General features: G+C 40.1%; 1 protein-coding gene across 2 annotated transcripts in view; it reads right to left on the bottom strand.

Moving 5' to 3' along the window:
• The window catches only part of cdh13 (cadherin 13, H-cadherin (heart)), a 157,797-nt gene that overhangs the window by 24,235 nt on the left and 112,380 nt on the right, over positions 1-21,182 (bottom strand). For both annotated transcript variants that reach the window (XM_019894259.1, XM_019894258.1), the window contains exon 11: positions 14,980-15,122. In XM_019894259.1, the coding sequence (XP_019749818.1) occupies positions 14,980-15,122 (143 nt within the window). The remainder of the gene's footprint in view (positions 1-14,979; positions 15,123-21,182) is intronic.

Consider the following 21,182-nt stretch of genomic DNA (forward strand, 5'->3'; position numbering starts at 1 on the left):
ACTTAGAATCAATTTCAAAATACGTCTCTATTCATTTAAAGCAATCCATAATCTTGTCCCCCGCCCCGCCACCCATCTGTCGGATCTTCTTCAAATTTCCGTTCCCTCTCATTCCCTCAGGTCCTCATCCTCCCTCCACCTCTGTGTACCCTCTGCCTGCCTCAGCATGATGGGGTGCAGAGCTTTCAGCCGCTCTGCCCTCAAACTCTGGAACTCACTTCCACCCAACATCCGTAATATTGATTATCTTCCCACATTCAAATCCCATTTCAAAACCCACCTATTCAAAATCGCACACTCAATTTTAATTCAACTCTTTTTCATTGTTTATAATTTTTTTTTGAGTGTTTATAATTTTATCTGTTTTTATTGTTTTTGTTCTTGATTGTAAATTGCCCTTGAGTGTTTTGAAAGGCGTTTATAAATAAAATGTATCATTATTATTATTATTATTGTTGTTGTTGCACAGGGGATGTATGAAATGACTATATCGTGACCATCAAGTGTAAATCCACATCGGTAAGTAAATGTCTCTGCAGTTTTGCTTCTTTCGTTCTCTGCTGTTGTACCTCTCACATAAAGAAGCACACTCCCCCACCTATCCAGAAAACTCTAATTCGCACATATGTGTTTTTGTAACAGGAGAGAAGGGAAAGAGCATATAGAGAGCAAAAGAAGTTAAAGGGAGCAGGAGAGTGTACGAGACATTAATCGCAAATGGGGACGGACCACTTGGTTGCAAAGAAATGTGCTTAAATGCTGGCTTAATCATCGAGCAGTGGTTTTATTTTGCCACAAAGAAAATATGGTTAGCGGCAAAATATGCCACAAATCCAATATGACCAAAGGTAGTAGTACCACCAATTTGTTTCACTGTACATCTAAAAGGAAATGGCTTCAACATTTGCCAATTCAGTCACATATAACAAAAAAACCCAATAACAAAAAAATCAAAATGGAAATAGAACATGGCAGCGGTGATGAAACACATCGCCCCAAGAGATGGACAAGACTGTGGAAAAGCTAGGATTCAAAAATCTCATTAAGACACCTGACCCATCGTGTGATGCACCTGGACGCTTTTTTTTTTCTTTTTGCAAAAAATGCACTGCCATACTTTTTTATTTATTTATTTTTTTTAAAAGGTGTCCCACCAGCTAACAAATGTAATCCACTTTTCCACAACCACAGAACTGTGGTCATAGCCTGGACTTCCAACTCTGGTTTGCTCACAGAGGTACACTTACTTTACATTTGTAAAATGTAAAACAAAGTGGACAGAGTGCACTTTAATCGATCTAGTTTTGACAACAAAAAGACAATGTTTTGGTAAACTGTATGGTGATTATCCCTATTTTAAAAATCCAACAATAGGGTCTCCTTGAATTATACTGGTGTAATTTTGTCCATCAAATATTTGAAATTAACATTTATATTGTACAGAAGAAAAAAATATCCAGAAATACATTGTGTATCATGATGTAGCGTATAAATTAGAGACATATGCAGCTCTAGTTTGACTTCAAAAAAAAAAATCCTTTTTTTTGATCCCACTTTATTTGTGTGTACGGATAGTCTGAGGCGGTTTTAAATTTGTTTGCGTGTATAAGATAAGATATCCTTTATTCGTCCCACACTGGGGAAATTTACAGTCTAGTATGCCCATATCCAAGTACAAACATATTGATGAGTTGTGTGACAAAGGTGCATATGCACAAGTTACTACCATGTGCGTCTCTTTTAGTGAGCAAGACCCAGAGAGAGCCCCAGCAGAAGGATCAAAGAGCAACATGCAGCTCTGAAGCCGCAGGTTGCAGACCCCTGACTCTACACTGAATATTACGTTGTAGCTCTATATGCTTCTGTAAATGGTAAATGTTGCTTTTTTCCAGCTACTGTATAAGTCATTGTTTTAGTTCGACAAAGCAATGAAACGAAACATCATTTAACTTGTATGACTAATAATTTAGCATTTTCCTTTAATTCTTGCTTTGTCCTAATTCTGAATGACAATGCAGAGTTTATTACTCTTACGCAAGTTCCCTGTTGGATTTGTCACACGCAGTAATTATCTGACATGTGATTAATAGCTCTCAAAGAAACAGTCCGTTGTGGTATTAGTAAAATAGTTAATCCCATTGTGATGAAATAATTTCAATATTCAAGAATCCAATCATTGACTCAAATGACTCAAAACGGCACTGAAAGGATGTTTATTCTCTACAACTTCCTCAAAGAAATCATTATAATGATAAATTTATTGATGCATTGTTTAATTAAAATTTAAATGCTACATTTATATAGGTCAGAAGTATAAACATGCACAATCAGCATCTAATGGATGGAACAGGAGGGATTGGGAGCTTTTCCACATTTTATTTCAGCAGTGTGTTCTAAGTGTAGAGATTTTTTAAAGATCAATGCACCTAACCACACTGCATCCAGCACACAGCACAATGCACAGCAAAACACCATCACTGTAAACGATGAACACTGTTAAAATCCAATGCATCGAGAAGACTACAACTGCCTAGGTACAAGAAGTTGTATTTCGCCGCACCTCAATTTAAAAATGAAAACATGTCTACAACAAGTGCAGTGGTAACAAACCTATGTAGATACTGGGCTGTGGAAAAATGGATTCATTCCCACGATCAAACTGAAAGTGATGTGAATGTGAATCGCGACCTCTTTAGCCACCAAATGTCTTTACCTCGCCTCGGGTGTGAGAAACCCTGTGCTGGAACAATCAAATGAACATTTCTTTCAGAGGCTGACTCCATCAACCTCTGCATCTTTCGGTGAGTTATTTTTGCCTCCAACTGTTGACACCTGCCTGTGGGTGGCAATTGTATCACCCTGCAGTTGTGCTCGTATGATGTCCGCAAATGAAAGGCGTAAACAGACTCAATGCTTCCTGAGGTTGTCAGGGAAATTGAGATTTCCATCCCATTCCTCCATGCTTCCATTTTTTTTTCATGCATTTATTACATCTCTCAAGTACTGCAATGCCCTCACATTTTGACTTTGGGCTATTGCCGTTTCTTCCAGATTCTTTTTTTTTGTGCTCTTTGTAGAAGCACAATAGAAATGACATTGTGACCAGTGAATGATTGAAACATACCAATATCTGCCCCTGAAAAGAGATGGACATGGTTGAAGGGGATGAAATGATTACAGTGCTCGTGCTGCAGTCCGGTCCAAATGTGCCCATTCCGTAATGCTTTTTTATCAGGAGGCAACACTTTGCCAAAATGCCAAGAGATCCTCTGCAGGAACCGCCGAGTCTGATGCTCAGAGAGTGTCTTCAAGAAATTGTTGACTGTTTGACACTATGTCAACCGATTGGATCCGGAGGCTTTGGATACAATGAGTCCAGTCGATGCCTAAGGTCACTGATTAATCTTGATGCTGCACAATCATAAAGCAAGACCATGAGCACCACAACCTCAAAGATCTGGAACTTTGTACTTGGATATACATACATACTGTATCTAGAACATCAAGCACTCTGGTCGAGGGACCCCGGTGTGGGTTGCTTCCAAGAACAGTAAACCTGTCTCATATTTAAAAAAAAAAAAGGTTATTTAAAATAAATAAATAGAAGGATACAAACAGTGTATGCCACCCAGTCACCGAGTGTCAATAAACAAGAAAAAAGGAGCAAACCACAACTGTGCAACTAAAAGAGGCACAAGTAAACCCACCCAAGTACACACAGGGGAAAATGCAAAATGCCCAAAGAAAGGTCCACACCAAGGCTTGAACAGAGCCTTCTTACTGTGAAGCAGACATGGTTGACAGCCGGTAGACTCCTTTTCAAAGGTCTCGAGCCACGAGTGATGCAACAAACAAAATGATGAACAGTTTAATCGGTGACAAAGAACATCTACGCTTTCTTTTGACATTGACAACCTGTCACAGTTACAGTTCCTACTAAAGCGTCACAGCGATCTGTTTTTAACAAACCAGCAGTACGCTAATTTCCATCCATTTTCAACACCGCTTATCCCGAACAGGGTCGCGGGGAATTGCTGGAGCCTATCCCAGCTGACTTCAGGCAGAAGGCACACTAAACCCTGAACTGGTCGCCAGCCAGTCGCAGAGCACATGTAGTGACAAATAAACATTCATACTCACATTTACAACGTCACTGAGTGAGAACTGATTCCACGCTGCCCGCAATGAAGTCTGGCGTGTGTACCACTACACCATCAGTGACCCGTACTCTAATTTACGTAACCTAACTACTTTCACTCGTTACTGTATTTGTGGTGTGCTGAGTGCAGCTAATTATTTTAATGGGAATAGACAGAAAAATCCGGATTCAATTTTCTGAGGAATTCACCTGAAATTCCAATTTAATGGAAAAGCAGTGTGAAAACAGCTCGAGATGCTTTGTTTAGCATTCAGCATTGCAAATTTCAGACCTTGTTGAAATAACTCACTCGATTATGAGGTATTACTCTTCGGCAACGTCAGGCCTTCAGCAAAGCCTGTCACATGACACCAGGCAAATCTTATTGGCTGATCAGAACTGTAAATGAATCCAGCCACAGCCAATTACAGAAGATGCATGTCATTAAGAGAGATGACTTCGGGGAGAGAAGTCCTGCTAGGGACAGGTGCATGGGCGCCAGTCTGGCAAATTACTTTCAGAATAGAGTTCCGGTTATCAGTTGCTGGTTATTATAAAAAGTGATAGCAAGGAGGAGGTATCCTAAATGATAAAGCGGCCTTAGTCGCTAAGCCCTTTTTGCACTTACATGATACTGTAAGTGCTTTTCTTCACTGCGACGGTTCCTCACCAGTCTCCACCAATTTTCAGCACTCAAGCACTATGGAGGTAATTCTGTTTGGAGGAATATAAATCACATTTTACTTCATTAAAAGTGTCAAGTCAGTTTATCATGCTAAATGATAAAACCAACTTATGACATGTTTTTTGTTAATAGTGTGAACCTTTGCTGTTAGTATTCTACCCTACGGGCGGCCACTAACATTGCCAATTTCCATACTTTATCAGTGATTTCATTTCCATAAGTGGCCTTCGTGTCACCATTAAAAACAAAAAGTCCCTCCTGGCCTCACAGTGTGGAGGCAAGGCGGTTTTATTTATATAGCACATTAGATTCAAGCTAACTCAATGTGCTTCACACAAGCAAAGACACCACACCTGTAAGTATTTACAAACACGACATTCAGAAGCAAAGCAGAGGAAACAAAAGTATTTATACATTTGTTTAAAAGTAAAGTACAGAAATAAACGTATGTTGTCAAAATAACTAAAGGGGGAAAACATGATTTGAAATTGGGGGGGGGTAGCCACAAGAAGGCAATTTATCGTCAACTCAACTATCAATTAGATGAAAGCTGTGTTTCATGTCAAATTACAGAGGACGAAGAACCAACTGGAGAAAATCTATTTACATCGTGAATATTCATGAGAAATTTAACTGCCTGACATCTGTAGTATATCCCCCCCTCCCCCCCCAAAAATTGTGCTTAAAATTGGGTTTAAAAAGGGGTTAAATTAGTCAAGGAGCTGCAAGTCCATCATTTTAGAAAGTTAAGACTATCCTGTGCTAAGATCATCCATATTTAGTTGTTTTGATTGTTTTATTGTTATTTTATCCTATTGTCATTCTTTGCTACTCTTTCCACATTAGTTAGTTTACCTTAAAACAAATTCCTCCCAGTCCCCATGTAGGTTTAGGGAACAAATGTTCACATCGTAAAACTGCCTCGTATATTGCATGGTGTACAAGAACGAACTCAAAACTCGAACTGTAGCAGCCTTCTCATTACCGGTAATGACAGATTTCAGGGGGTTTTCATCTCTTTAACCCTTTTAAATTTAATCAAGAAAAACAAACGCCATGATGCTCTTAGTGGCAGCGGAGTGCACTGCAGGCCGTAAAATTCAGCCGACGTTAATTAATTAAATCAATTGCTACCCATTATCGCTACCCTCTAAATGCAGGCAATTCGAATCACTTTTACAGGAGTGACAATTATTTGCCTAAACTCACTATTTGTGGTTGGGCTCAGTCCATTAATAGTGGACTACTTGCTTAATCAATTGTCACACACCAGGCAACTTCATTGATTCATTCATTCATTTTCCGATCCGCTTTATCCTCACAAGGGTCGCGGAGGGTGCTGGAGTCTATCCCAGCGGTCTTCGGGCAGTAGGCGGGGGGCACCCTGAACCAGTTGCCAGCCAATCGCAGGGCACACAGAGACGAACAACCATCAACGCTCACACTCACATTGACTCCAGGCAACTCATACCAAATAATTTTTTTTTTTTGGTCATGTCCACTCAAATTGACCTCATACAGCAACCACACATTGGTTGTGGCAAACATTGGAGCAGGGAGCAGCTCAGAGTATCCGTGTCTTGCTAAAGGACACCAAAGCTGCACAACTGAAATTTTTAGAGAACCACTACAAGTTGTATATGAATCTGTATCAAGTCTGCCCCGTTTTGAGTGTGACTCTTTTAAAGGTGTATTGATTAAAAACATATTTAGTACCATAGTTAGATTTTTTTCTCCTCTGTTGAAGAACTGCACCCGATCTGGGCAGTTTTGAACATTTTATTTTATTTTTTAGCTACATTAGAGTGACAAATTCAACCATAATTTTGATATATAAGGTTACTTTAGTCCCCTAAAAAGAGATCAGGATGGATTGTTAACCTTGGTTTGTGAGACATATAGATCGGTAACACCTTGGAATAGTGTGACTCGTGTCATTAGTGTGCAAGAATTGCATCACATCTGCAATACAGCACAGGCCGAGACCAAGGATGTTTAAACCATTCATTAGGAACTAAACCTCAGCCAGATTCTACATCATCCGTGTCACTGCAATGACAACGCATCTCACTAAATAGACAGACAACCTCTATCAACAGCCTTTGCTTAAGTACATCATTTGAGTTTGTTGCTCACAATCTAAACTCTCCCTCTCTATTCTCACTACCTTTTGATACTTGGAACAAGCCTATATGTGCTGAGAAATATGAATAAATTATCTTTTCAAAACTTTGCTGAATCAGAATATACAAACTGAGGTTTTAGTGGGCAAACAGATTTTTGCAGTAGCTTGTCACTATCAGCATGTGACTGGTGACTCCATTAGGATTATGCTTCCTTCCCATAGCAGCGAGTAACAGGAGAGAGCTTCTTCCTCTCTGTTAACAGATACCCTTTATTCACCAACATAACATGAGGCTGTTGAGGATGTACAAATGTTCTCTGGGGTGTTTTGCAATTTGTTGAGGAATAAAAGATGCATATAAGAGAAGGAGAGGAAGTGGGAGTCCAAACTTGAGGAGGCGGTGCTAAACAGAACAGCGTGAATTTGGGGTTAATGAGGCAGTGCAACAAGACGGGGGAGGTAAAACAGCATTGAGCCTCTACGCTTTCCAGAGCGTGTCCCATTAGAGTGCCATTATCCTGGGTCAAGATGCCTCGATTTGGCCCCCCTCCAATGGCGTCACCCTTGTCTGCTGCAACACAGGGTCACAATTGATTGGCTGGTCAAGAACATATTTCAGAAAGGTAGTTAATATATTCGCCTCAGTGTCTGTCTCCATAAAGGCATTGGCAAGCATGAGATGTAGTAGACAAACTGACCCAATGGTTAACCAGGGAGCATGTATTCCAGAATTAATATATAGAAGGGCCCCTTAAAAAAATGTGGCTCACACTTTCTCCTAAATGTAATCCATTTTGTGCCCCTTTCTGTGTCTTGGACTTTCTTTTGGTTTGAGTGATAAGCTACCTCGTGTTTCTGGACTATTTGTGATTCATTCGTCTCTTTGAATCAGGTTTTTGGGAGCGTTGTTTTTCGGCTTTCCTCATGACACTAGCCCAGTGGTTCTTAACCTGGGTTCGATCGAACCCAGGGGTTCGGTGAATTGGTCTCAGGGGTTCGACGAAGCCTCTGCCATGGAGGTTTAGACACACCCGACTCAACCTGTCAATTAGTTATGACACGCCCGCCTGGCCATCACTGGCTGCAAATGATCACATTACATTGCTTGTTCAATCAGTGCTGTGGGAAATTTAGCTCGCTCAGTCGTGAACGTGTGACTGTCGTGATAGTACGTCATGCACGGTTCATTTTTTTGCACAAAATTTAAAAAACAAAACAAAACGTATACTTATGTCTTGAAATTTTATTTCCTTTTTTCAGTTTTTAATAAATGCATTTTTTCCGTGTTGAATTTATAAAAAAAAAAACACATTTTTATTTTTCACTGATGAAGGGTTCGATGAATGTGCATAGGAACGGGTTGGGTTCAGTCCCTCTCACAAGGTTAAGAACCACTGCACTAGCCATTAAAGAGTCAAGGTTGATTTTTAATTCATTCTTTCTTGCTTTCAATAAAAGCAGTCCAGTGAGTATTGAAAAAGGTTGAATTGCAAACACCAGATTATAATATGAAAACTTCAAGAGCAACTTCTTTTACAGCAAGTTCGATTCACTTCTTTTGGTTTGTGAATGCGAACGTACTGGACTGACACTTTGAGTCGTTATGCTTTATTATTTTGCTGATGGAGTTTGATGCGGGTTGATCACAGCTGGCTAAAGGCATAACATTAGTTCATTTATCCGCATTTAGCCTGCCAGGCTGCCACTTTGTGCGCGGGTGACATGGCAGCAAGTGAAACAGGAAAATTACTCAGTCCATTACCAAGAGCGGCACACATTCCCAGCACTTAGCATGGCAATGAGGCAGCTCGGTGACAGACTTCACGCAGTGCAATGGACATGGGTAGAAAAGACACATTAAGCTTTGCCAACGTACCCCCCCCCCCACACACACATTATGTATATGATTTTACATACAGACTAGGGCCAAGAGTTATATTCTAAAAACTATGAGGATTCAACATCTTCCTCTGTTTCTGCCCACTTTTTGATTTTAAAATGAAGGATGAGGTGATTGGTCTATGATGAATTGCCGAGGCCTCATTGCACCGTTCGATCTGAGAGCGTGGACTGTATGTACTTTGTGTAGTCAATGTAAGTAGCTAAGTTTTTCCCTATGGTTTGACGTTATTCAGACATAGACACATGAATATAACCATATAAAGATAAATAAATCCAATAAGCCCTGTGAGAATTCATGCCCATCTACCACCGCCAATGGTGTTTGACGAGTAATTCTGCTTATGACTGGTGAGAGTTGATGGCATCGACTGAATTGTGAGAAGCATAATAGGAGTCACTGAGGAATAGAACCAATATGAAAATGTAGATGAGTAACTACAATTTCTGCAGTGCAGATGGAATCAAACATCTACGTAATAAAAAAATGACACTAATGAGGAAACCATGCAAGCTACCGCGAAATGAGGGACAAGCATGCTTATACAAGCGAAAGCTGTCTTTTTTCCATCATATTGCTCAATGAATTACGAACCCATGATTGCATTTTTGTTGATGTGTTGAAATCGTATTGGCCAACAAAAGATTTGCTACTTCGGCTCATTTGTTTGATAGACGTGCCCTGCGATTGGCTGTCAACCAGTTCAGGGTTTACCTTGCCTACTGCAAGAAAATAGCTGGGATCGGCTCGCTCCAGCATGCTTACAACCCTTGTGAGGATAAGTGGCTCGGATAATGGCTGGATGTTTGAGAGACAGAAAAAGTCGACACACGCTTCTTCAATTGACATTTCTTATGAGACCAAAACACATCATTTCAATTTTTTTAACATTAATGTGCTCTTTACCTGTACATCTAAATTGAAAAAAAAAATACGGAAAAGAATAATACAAAATGTACAGCTGATATCATGTGGTCGCACAAGTGTGCACACCCTCTTGTGAGTATGTGGCTGTACTCAGAAATAACCAATCACACTCAAACTCATTTCAACAGAAGTCAGCACATATCTGCATCCATTTAAAGTAACTGTTATGTCTTTTATGCGAACTGGTATTTGGAACTGTTTGTAATCCCCCTTGACCTGGACTAATGCCTGAGGACCCAGCTGAAGAATAACAGCCAAGAAGATGCTGACATCACCATGCTTCACGGTACGCATGGAGTTCTTCTGGTGATGAGCAGCGTTGTTTGGGAGATTTCAAGTGCGTTTTTACAAAATGTTGAAATTAAAGGTGAACCAGGGTATGATTGACACAAACCTGTTGAATCAGATTTGTGCCCAAAAAGTACCAAGCAAAACCTAAAAAATTGTAAACAAAAAAAAGAGAAAAAAAAAAAAGAAAAAGACTGAGCGATCCAGTGCAATCTAACTCAAGCAAAACAAGTCGCCTTAAAAGTTAAATTTATGACTGACAATAAACATATTTGTGTCACATTTGTTGCAGTTCTTTTTCTTTCTCACTAATGGAGTTTTGTTTTCAATGATAGCTTTCTCCTTTCCACTGCCTGATTGATTGTGAAACGGCTTTGTCATTTCAGCAGCCCGACTTTTTGATTGCAACTTTTGGCACAAACCTCATGGATGGGCGGATTTATGAGGAATGACAAATCAGTGACCTGTAAGTCATTCTAATGCCGTCAGTATTTTGTGTCACTGAACATAGTTCACAACAAGGACGCATGAATCAATCATTTTAATTAAGTGTGTGTACGGTGTCTGTTATAGATATCACCAATGCTGTCATCGGATGTTTTATAGAATTTTTGGAATAGTTTGTTATCTTTTAGGATGTAACTCTAGAATTGAATGCCATTAGGTGCATTAGTTAATGTGGCCGGTGGCAGCCAGTTCATAACATTCAGGCATCACTCTGGCACCTTCTTGAATAAAAATCGTGTTTACTTCATCTGTAATCAGTGAAATTAATCAAGTTTAAAACTACTTAAACTGTCCATTCCTAATTAAGAAGAGTGAATAATAGAGTGAAAAAATACAATTTCAATCACCTGTCAAATATAACCCGGCCACCTGCACCCACATGTTCAAAGCAAACACTGCTTGGGTCTTTCTTTGCAGGGACTTTTTACAGTCTAATGGCAGGTTTGGTGGCAGTCAAACCAGGCCCCAAAAAATTCTGTGTGCACATGTGTGAAAGCACATTTGCTGTCAACCCCAGCTTGGATAATATGTTCCTGTCTTCCAGTGACAAATGGCACTCACTGGGAGCCGGTTCAACATTTGAATCAGAAGCAGAAACATTGGACTACAACACACTAGAGAAAAGGGGGGGGGGGGGAACGACAGCAGTGCTGCGCATACTATGACTAAGTCAGTGGAAACTGAAATGAACACAGTCTACTGTCAGTGGACTGTAATCTTCTACCCAAACACACGGACCTTGAATACAAAGCACTCAATTGAAGACAGTGGGGGGTACAAAGAAGGAACAGCTGCATTTCCAAGATGGAAGCACATACATAGTTTGAGAGAATTTGCCGGAGTGTTAAAAACAGCAACTTCTGTTCAGAGTTTCTATCAAAAGCCCATCAAGCTCACTGCAAGCACTTTTACAATAATGTGGCTCCGCAGGTCTTCTCGGTGCAAAGTCGACGACAGATTTGTAATCCATTAACGCAAAAACGAAAACTCATTACACGACAGAGAGTGTATGGAATGTACATATGGTGCGTGAAAAATCAGCATCGTGCCATTCATCCAAAACATACACAATACAATTCTACATTTGAACAATTTTACAAAGACAGAGCAAAACGATTTAAAGACATATTTGGTCTTGTGGACGTACGGCACCTCAGCTACTCCTACTGGGCACGCAGCTGTAAAACCTACAGACATCGCACTCATTGAGGGAAGGTCTCCAGCTGAGATGACCCCTGACTTTGACATTACATTGTCATGACCTCTCAACTCCTCTCCTGTTTCTACCTCACATAACTTTTCATTGTTGCACTGTATGTCTGTTTTCTTCACCTCCTCGAGAGGTATGGAAGTCATTTTTTCCCATTATTCAATGTGTGTTTCCACACAGGGGCTTTGACAGTTGACCTGGCGTCATACTGTCAAAGGACCAGTAAGCAACATTTCATAGTGTCTCAAGCTTCTCCATTTCCCCACAGCCACTTTATTTGGGGTCTAACGCATGGCAGGGAGGTGGAGAAAGGGACGAATTTTGCTTTAGGGAGCTAAAGTTGCCCCCCAAACAATCTTTAAACCCATTTTCAGTGGGGTGCAATTTTGCGTTTCAAAAAAGGATGAATCTGTCTTCAAGGTTGGTAATCACGATTATTTTGATTGAGATTTAAAAATACATATATTAAAATGATTATTCATTGATTTGAAAACGTAGTATTTATCAACTACTAAACCTCAATGAGTCAAAACTAACATCATCACCTCATGATCATTGATCCCGACGGATAAAACACTTGATTCTTGAACACTATTCTTTTTGTCAGGTACAAAATGACCTAGTCTGTGAAATTCAAGACTACAGTATTTTCATTTTAAGCTTTGGGACTTGGGCGGCCCGATGTTCCAGTGGTTAGCACGTCGACCTCACAGTGCAGAGGTACCAGGTTCAATTCCAACTCCCCTCTCCAATGTTCTCCCCGGGGCTGCGTGGGTTTTCTCTGGGTACTCCGGTTTCCTCCCACATTCCAAAAACATGCATGGCAGGCTGATTGAATACTCTAAATCATCCCTAGGTGTGAGTGTCAGCGCGGATGGTTGTTCGTCTCTGTGTGCCCTGCGATTGGCTGGCACCCGGTTCAGGGTGTCTCCCGCCTACTGCCCGGAGACAGCTGGGATAGGCTCCAGCACCCCCCGTGACCCTTGTGAGGATACACGGATCGGAAAATGGATGAATGGATGGAAGGAAGTCTTGGTACTTACTGAGCTAATTTTATCCTACTGTCATCCTCTATCTTCAAAAAACACACAAGTCACACAGCCATGTCATTGTACTAATGTAATGTGTCAGGTTTATAGTCACCCACATCACCTGCATGCAGTCATGAGGCATTTCCCTTCCTATTGTTTTTCAATCACTTCTCCAAATTGTTACCTCAAGTCAATGTGGTAGCACTAGCTCGGGTAATTTAGGACCGTTTTCCCTTGGGTTCACTTCCTTGTGTTATAGGTCCAGTTCCAGTGAGCCGGCTTTAATGACGGCACACAACTCCGAAGCAATCAGCCTCTCCCAGGCCACAATTTAAAGCAATAATTCTGGCAAGAGGTAACTATAAACTGAATGAACCTTTTTTTATGAATATCGGTTTCTGCATAATGTGCCTCGAGATCCTCCATGCGGTCGTCAATTTCAAAACAACACATTTAACTGACACCCATTATTATTGGTAATTAGAGTTGCCAAGAGAAAAAAAATGGAGAGGACAGCTCTTAATTTGAATTTCAGATCAAATACATCATATAAATTTGTACTGTAATTACTGTGATTTTTATTTATTTATTTTTTCATTTCATGGCTTCAATATTAGTGCTTTGTTGTAACCTCAGGCTCTCTGTACAGTTCCTCATGTCATGTCTGGATGCACTCTCTGGCCTGGTTTTTCAATATAAGTGCGACAAAAGATAAGTGAAAAGATCAGTGTTTGAGTCGATAGTCACGACACGCTTCAGATTACCGTTTTGGGGTCGGTGTCTGAGTTTTAAACACCAAACAAAGGGACTTATGGGTCTCTCTTTTCGGCACTGTATCTTTTGGCTCTTTTTCCACTTGGTTCTCTGCTCAACTATATGTCTCTTGTGTGTTGTTTACACCCATGCTCCTTTTGCGGTGCCGTAAAGCAATATTTGTGGGTAATGTGAAAATACCGTGAATACTATTGCTGCAGTATCACTAACGTTCATTCATTATTCATAAAATTTCAGTGTAGCATCCAAAGTGTAGGGCTTCTGAAGTCGCTTTGTCATACAAAAGCTCACAAACTTATACTCTATCGTGCATGCACAGTGCACAGACTCTGTTTATTGATCCCACACATAAACAACATCATATTTAGCATGTCATCGCTGGGGCCCATTCTCCAGACATGACCAGTTCACCCACGCTTAATCCAACTGTTACACAAATGCAGTATTGCAAATCTATCGTTAATGCCTAGAGCGTGAAGCACAAGAAAAACATAAGAAGAAGGGGCCTCTCGTTACCGTCTCAGACGTTTCATTGATGTAGCAACAGAGCCAACCCACTATCAACGAAAGAGTTATATAAGGTGGGTTATCTACTGTACTGCATACATATGATGAGCACACTGCAACATTATACTTGAGAATCGATTTTAGCGCACCAAGACCAAGTAAGAGAAGTACTGATATTTAAGTGTCGACCTGCAGAGCACAAAAAAATAGTATACTGTATGTGTATGTTAGATTTTAGCAGTGTAGTAGGGAGCCAAATGTATTTGTCTTCTTTCTTTTCTTCTCTGGAAAGAGAACCATCAAAATGTGGCTGCTATTGGGTTCTTATCTTCCTGTACCTACGTATGCTTCCTTCACCTCACTCATCTTTCAGTGTTCATCTTTTCACACCTGCCAAACTCGCCAACACATCAGCTCTATTTTGCCGCCTTCTAATAGAATCCCTCAGCTTCACTAATGGGTCTGTCAGCATCTCGGCAAGAACAGGAGAACAGATGAGAGTTCAGGCCACATATGGAGAAAGATTCAAAAAGATGAAGGAGAGGGGATGGACTTTGAAAGCTTCCCTGACATACAGTATGCCTTTAGGAGAGGTTCAATAAAACAGCTCCACTGGCACTGCCAACAAGTGACCAAATGCTGCCACAGAAGCAGAGCGACTTAAAGCCTTCCCATCGTTCCGTTAATAATACTTCCACAGCAAATACTGTAGTTCCCACCAATGAATTTGATTGGACATAATTCATTCCATTTGCGATGACATACAGTACTTCCCATGTCTCACTCCATTCTACAGCATATCAAATTATGGAGATTCTTCACAAAAATATTAAGAACACGCAGTATAAGACATTATACAGACTCGGATCATTTCAGTTTTGTCTTACCATTGTCGATGGCAATGAAGGCAGCGGTGTATTTATTGTCATGAACATAAGGAGATTCACGGTCCAGAGAGGCCAATGTGTTGACAGTTCCCCGCAGTTGGTTCACAGTCAGCCAGCCCGCAGGATCTCGTAGAATGGCATACCTTGGAAAACACAGTTGAAAACTTATTATGAACCCCAAAATAACAGCGCATTTCATGAAAACAACTGCTATTAAACAGATTAACACAAGAATTCCTCTCATCTTTTAGTTATAAGCTTATGATCTCATCAATAGATTTTATGTTTCAGTTAATGGATAGAGAATATTTTGCCAGAGTGGAAGATTTCAGGAATGCAGCTCAATGTCCCACACATAGTTATTATGTACTTCGTTTTTAACCCTGGAGAACCCAAGAACCCTTTTATTCTTTGGAAAATGATGAATTACACATTAAATGACTGCTATATGTTCACTGAACACCAAAATATATGTTTTTTTTCAAATATTTAATGCTTTAATCCTAATTACGATTAGGGCCAAATTTGACCCTTTGGGATTTAAGGGTAGCATTTCAGTAGCAGAATTTATAGGGGCCAAATTTGACCCCGTGGGTTCTCCAGGGTTTAAACACAAAATGAGATTGAAAATGCAAAAAAACAAACAAAAAAAACCAACAAAACCAATCATGCCGGTAACCAAGCCTATTTTTAATGCTCAATTACTCTCATCCCTAAACCAATAATGATGCCATAAAATTGGTTTTGATCGGTTGTGCAGTTCAAAGGAATGACGATCACTGGCTGTGGAGTGGTACATTGCATTTCATGCAACTCGTCATTTGAAATATCTGGCCATAAAGGGCATCTAGTACTCCAGGTGGCAGTGAAAACAGTCTTTGAAACATTTTCTCTCTGACAAACTCCAAAATCTAACAGAAAGTCTTTCCAAAAGAGTGGAAGTATCATGATATTGCTTTTTCGCTTCCTCTGGGTGCAAAGTGCAGGTATCTCAATACTTTTGTCTGTATAGTATAATTATGTCTGCATAACTACCGTATCCACTTTCCCTCCTGAGAGCAAAATATTGCCATGATTGGAAACTTTCAGAAGAGTGAGTGCGGGAAGAGAGAGATGGCCCACAGCCAATGCTAATAAACGTTTCTATCGGAGCGCTGCAGCATGTATGTAAGCGTACGTTATAAGGACAAGGGTTTTGCTGACTTGCGTTGGGCCACAACCACTGTGCACTTCATCTAAATTCACAGCAGGCAAAGCGTGAGGGAGGGAAAAGAGATGGAGGCGAAGCAGGGAGAGTGATGATGAGAGGGATCAAGAAGGAAGTGAGGAAAAGGAGGCTTCATACTAAGAATGAGGTAGGTTGCAATGAAAACACATTTTCTCCACTTTCTTCGCCTCGTAATGTGAAATCTGCTTCAATAGTGCTACCTGAGGAGCAGCCTTACCCAGGTCTAGTTTAGTGTTGCACCAAAAAGGTTTTGAGCCAACTCTTTGCCTGTAACTATTCGACAAAGTTGGCTGGAACGAAAGCAACCAACATGTTCAGTGGTCCATTTAAAATACTTTTTTTCCTTCTCATTCTTGCCATTTATATTTTCTCACAGTACCATTTTCAGTTGTTTCCCGATCTGTATGCGAAGAGCATCTTGTTTTGAATACAAAGCAGTTTGATTTTAATTGATTGCTCTGCGTTCAGTGGTGTTTATCCCAGTGAAGAAAGTGATACATGCGAGTGATCAAGATGGATGGCTGACATTCACAAATGTCTTCCAATTTCGTCTGTGAGAGCATCTGGCAGCATTAATTTATTCACTACGTTTTCTACAAATACACACAATTGAGGTAACATCAAGTTTCCATCATCACGTATTTTTGATTACGTCATATGCAGACATGCAGTCACTTTGAGACAAACCACTTGCATATATAAAGAGGTCTGGCTGCGACCATTAGAATCATTCACACATTCCAGTCCCACACAAGTGATTGCAATGCTGACTAATGGCACCGATCCCAATAAGGTAAAGTGTCTAAGATTTACAGATGTGGTCAACTTATATTGAAGTTGTATGTATGTATGTATGACCCATTAAGTTGAGTGTGGAAAACTGGCTTAGTGCAACAGCACGTATGAGCTAAGGCATCGTGATTTATGCCGTAAAGCGGTGGTGCCCAAACTTTTTTTGTGTCACGGACCCATTGTGTTATTTTATTAACTGATCTTTTTTTCATTCCTTTCAAACAGTGTTATTCAACTGTACAGCAAAATGTAGAATTAAAAAAACAAAACAAAACAGTGAACTAGTCAGAAATTGACCAATTAGTAACAATAAATACACTTTATAATGTCAACCTAATAATTTTAGTTATAACCAAGGGGTGTTTTGAGTGGACTAGATACTCTCGATATATTCTGCCTCGTAAATACGGAGTCTGTTGGTTTCCGGTCTGCTAACACTGACTAATTGATGACCTTTAGTTTCCAACAATCTTTTGTCTTCATTTCATAGCGTGTGTCTGGCTGTGCGGCTTCCAATCATTTGTGTGTGTGTGTGTGTGGGGGGGAAATATATACATATATATATATATTGAATTTTACCATCAGGTGTCATAGTCAGGTACAAATCATGGCCATCACTAAGTGCATGCCATGAATCCAGAGGTTCTTTTTGCTTGTGTGATGCTATAACTCAAATAACTCCACCAAAGCATAACTTTGTGGAGTGCAGTATGGACCAAGCAAGAACACACTATACCTCTGCACTGTGAGGTTGACATGCTTTTTATATATATATATATATATATATATATATATATGGTCGCCGTGCAATGTGAGCATAGACATCGTTATATGTTGTGGTTTTTCATCCAGTAGTTTGTGTCGTGATGGCATTCAAGAGGTAGGTTAGGTCACTTAATATCCACAGAAGACCTGGAACGTGCAACTCGTATACATACAGTGTGTGTGTGTGTGTGTGTGTGTGTGTGTGTGTGTGTATATATGTATATATATATATATATATATATATATGAGCTGAGCTGTCAGTTTAGCGCGTTATATATAGATAGATATGCGCATTTGTGAAATGCAATGTAAAAAAAGGTCACCAAGTAATGTGCAATAAAGGTCCAATTTTCAAGCAACTGTTAGACCTTTCTTCCGTATGCCCCCCCCCCCGTAATAAATAAATAAATGAAAATCTCACTTCATGCTTCATCAGATCAGTGCTGTAAATTGAAAATACTATTTCCTCGGGCCCTTGGTTAGACATGGGCCCTTAGAATAACCCCCATGTCCCCCCTTCCCCTTCCCCCTGCTGAGTTCCTTCTTGCAACAAAGGTCACATCCTCTTTAGTTCGAAACTTAACCCATGACATCTTTCATACATATGCAGTAACTCCCGAACTTTTGTTCAGTTTGGAGACTCAACAGTGAAGATACTGTCTGACCATGGTCAGCTATTCATATTGTTGATGTATCACACAACAAGCTTTGTCCTTGCAATGAATCAGTGCTTTTCCTATTCTCTTACCTCACCCACGGCTCTTCAACGCTACCTGAGAGTCCTCAAGCCCGACATCCAAGGTTCCACTGCTGTCTTCTTTTAAGTCCCATGTCTTTTACCTTGCATATGGCCACAGTGAGAAGTGAAAGCAGACAGGGAGCTGCTGAATAATGCATGACCTGGATTCTTGAGATGTTCTCATTTTTCAAAGCAAGGTTAGAAAAACAACGTACGAGTACTTTGCTAGAGATAAAGAACTCCAAACAGAAGCCACAAGTGGGTTACCAGGATAAATGAAAAGAGTTCAAACGAGGTCAATGCTGTATTATATTAAATATTAATAGTACTATGTCACCAAAATATAAGAATGTGTTGAGTACAGTGTCACAGAAAGAAATATATTTCATTCATGACTAATTTTTTGGGGGGGGGGGGTGTCACCTTACTGTTACTGTTAGAACGTTCTTGATAATTATAAATACTGTAATTACAAATGTATGATCTCTCATGCTTACAGCAGAAAAAACAGCATCCATGCCATGATAATTAAGACATATGAGGAATAGGAAATAGAAATTGCCTTTTTATTGTAGAGTACTTCCGATGTTTCTACAGTGTTTTCAAATTATGCCCTTAACTTCAGTTCGAGCAACTAATCTCTGAAAATAGCACAACAATTAGCAGCAAATCTTTCTTGATCACACACCTAATTATGAATTCCCTTCTTCATAGCTCACTCGGCTTGGCAATGAATAAGCACGCCATTTAAGCCTACTTAAATAAAAGTGTTCTTTTTCTTTTCTTTTTTTTTTTTTCAATTTCAAGGTGCAAAGCGACCATGAAATGCATTTCCTACATTGTCACACAAAGATGACGAATGCATAAAACTCTTGACGTCATTGCCACCTGATTTTCCTTTATACTCTCCTAGAACCAATCTGCTGCCCTTTGGCTAAAGCAGTTAAATTTGCCCAAATGTTTCTCACTTGAGAGATGACAAATCCATGCAAAACCTAAAATAGTTTGGCCTCCATTCTAAACATGATTAAAATTAAAATATTTGATTTGATGTCATTTTGAGTTTGTGAGAGAGAGAAAGTGAAAACCGAAGTAAAATCACTTGGACTTCTTTGGGAGGATGACTGAAATGAAATTGTTTTGGTTTGGTTTACCCTTTTTGGGTTCAAATAAGATTGATGATTGTGTACATTGCCCCATGTCTTAAAGGATAATGCCACAATACTGCTTGCATGTGGTGGAGCAACAAATGGAACTCTATATGCATAGACAGCATATACTGTACTCGGCTGGAGTTTACCGCCTGCAGTGCACTCAACCACCACAAGGGGCACCACATTTTTTTTTCTTCATTAAATTTACAAGGCTCAAACAGGAAAAACCTCTGGAAACCAGTCATTATAAAATACAATACAATGCATCTTCGAGAGAGAGAGAGAGAGAGAGAGAGAGAGAGAGAGAGAGAGAGAGAGAGAGAGAGAGAGTTTTCGTCTTTTGTGACATCAGAAGAAAAGGAGAGAGAGAGAGAGAGAGAGAGAGAGAGAGAGAGAGAGAGTTTTCGTCTTTTGTGACATCAATCGAATAATAGGTTATTTGTACTCTGTTCTGTAAATGCATCCAAATAATTTCACTTTGAACATTCAACCTTGTCCTTTCTGAGAATAGGCTACCAATCCGACTGTCATGCAAGCTATAGAATAGGCAGAGGTGGGTTATAGGGTCACCTCTGAGAAGAAGCACATGAGGTGTGGGCTAATTTCAATCAGATAGTCTTTATATGGAAAATATACACACGCACATCTCAGATGTGCGTGCTTTGGTTCTGAATGCCATCCACTGTGATCCAAGGCTCAGACGGATTGTGTTCCGTGTCAAATATGCATTTAACCTGCAGATGCCAGGGCACCTACGCACCAACAACGCACACACACACACACACACACACACACACACACACACACACACACACACACACACACACACACACACACACACACACGCTCAAGTAAACACCTGCACATTTATGCACAGAGGCAGACACAGTATCACAGTTAAAAGAGAAACTGACTTCACTGCGTTGTTGTTGTTTCATTCTGTGCACGCTCCCCCATCCTGCCTTTGCAAAGATCCCTGTGTCTGTCTTTTTCAGCGTCCTCAAACTGTCTACAGGTCACAGCTCTGGCATAGCAAAATCTCCGGTACAAGTAAAATGTCAATGAATGGAGAGATTTAAAAAAAAGCAAGTGGCTCATAAGTGAAATGATAAAAATGTATTCCACAGATGAGTGGTTTGAATATGAAAGATATGCCGGTATGCATAACCTGTAGGAGCCAGTTTGATTGATATGGAAATGATGTTTTGCTATGCTGTTGTTCAATCACACCGCACCACTGACATTTGCTCAGTGTCTCGCAGCAGTTAAAAGTTTTAGATGTAAATCGGGAGCAGGAAGTTTAGCTTTTGACTTTCCCTTGTCATTATAATCCAAGGGATCTCACTGCTGATCCTCATCCAACAAGCCGGCAACATGCTTAAACAGGGATCCGGCTCAGGGTGGATTTACGCCATGCGACTGAAGTGACACAATTCAGGTTGTTTTCACAGTCCATCATAGTGGTGTAAAGAGAAAACGTCAAATGAAATGGAAGATCCTCCGATCAGAATAAGGGCTCTCCAAA

The sequence above is a fragment of the Hippocampus comes genome, unplaced genomic scaffold, assembly GCF_001891065.2.
Source record: "Hippocampus comes isolate QL1 unplaced genomic scaffold, H_comes_QL1_v1.1 scaffold104, whole genome shotgun sequence".
Classification (NCBI taxonomy): Eukaryota; Metazoa; Chordata; class Actinopteri; order Syngnathiformes; family Syngnathidae; genus Hippocampus; species Hippocampus comes.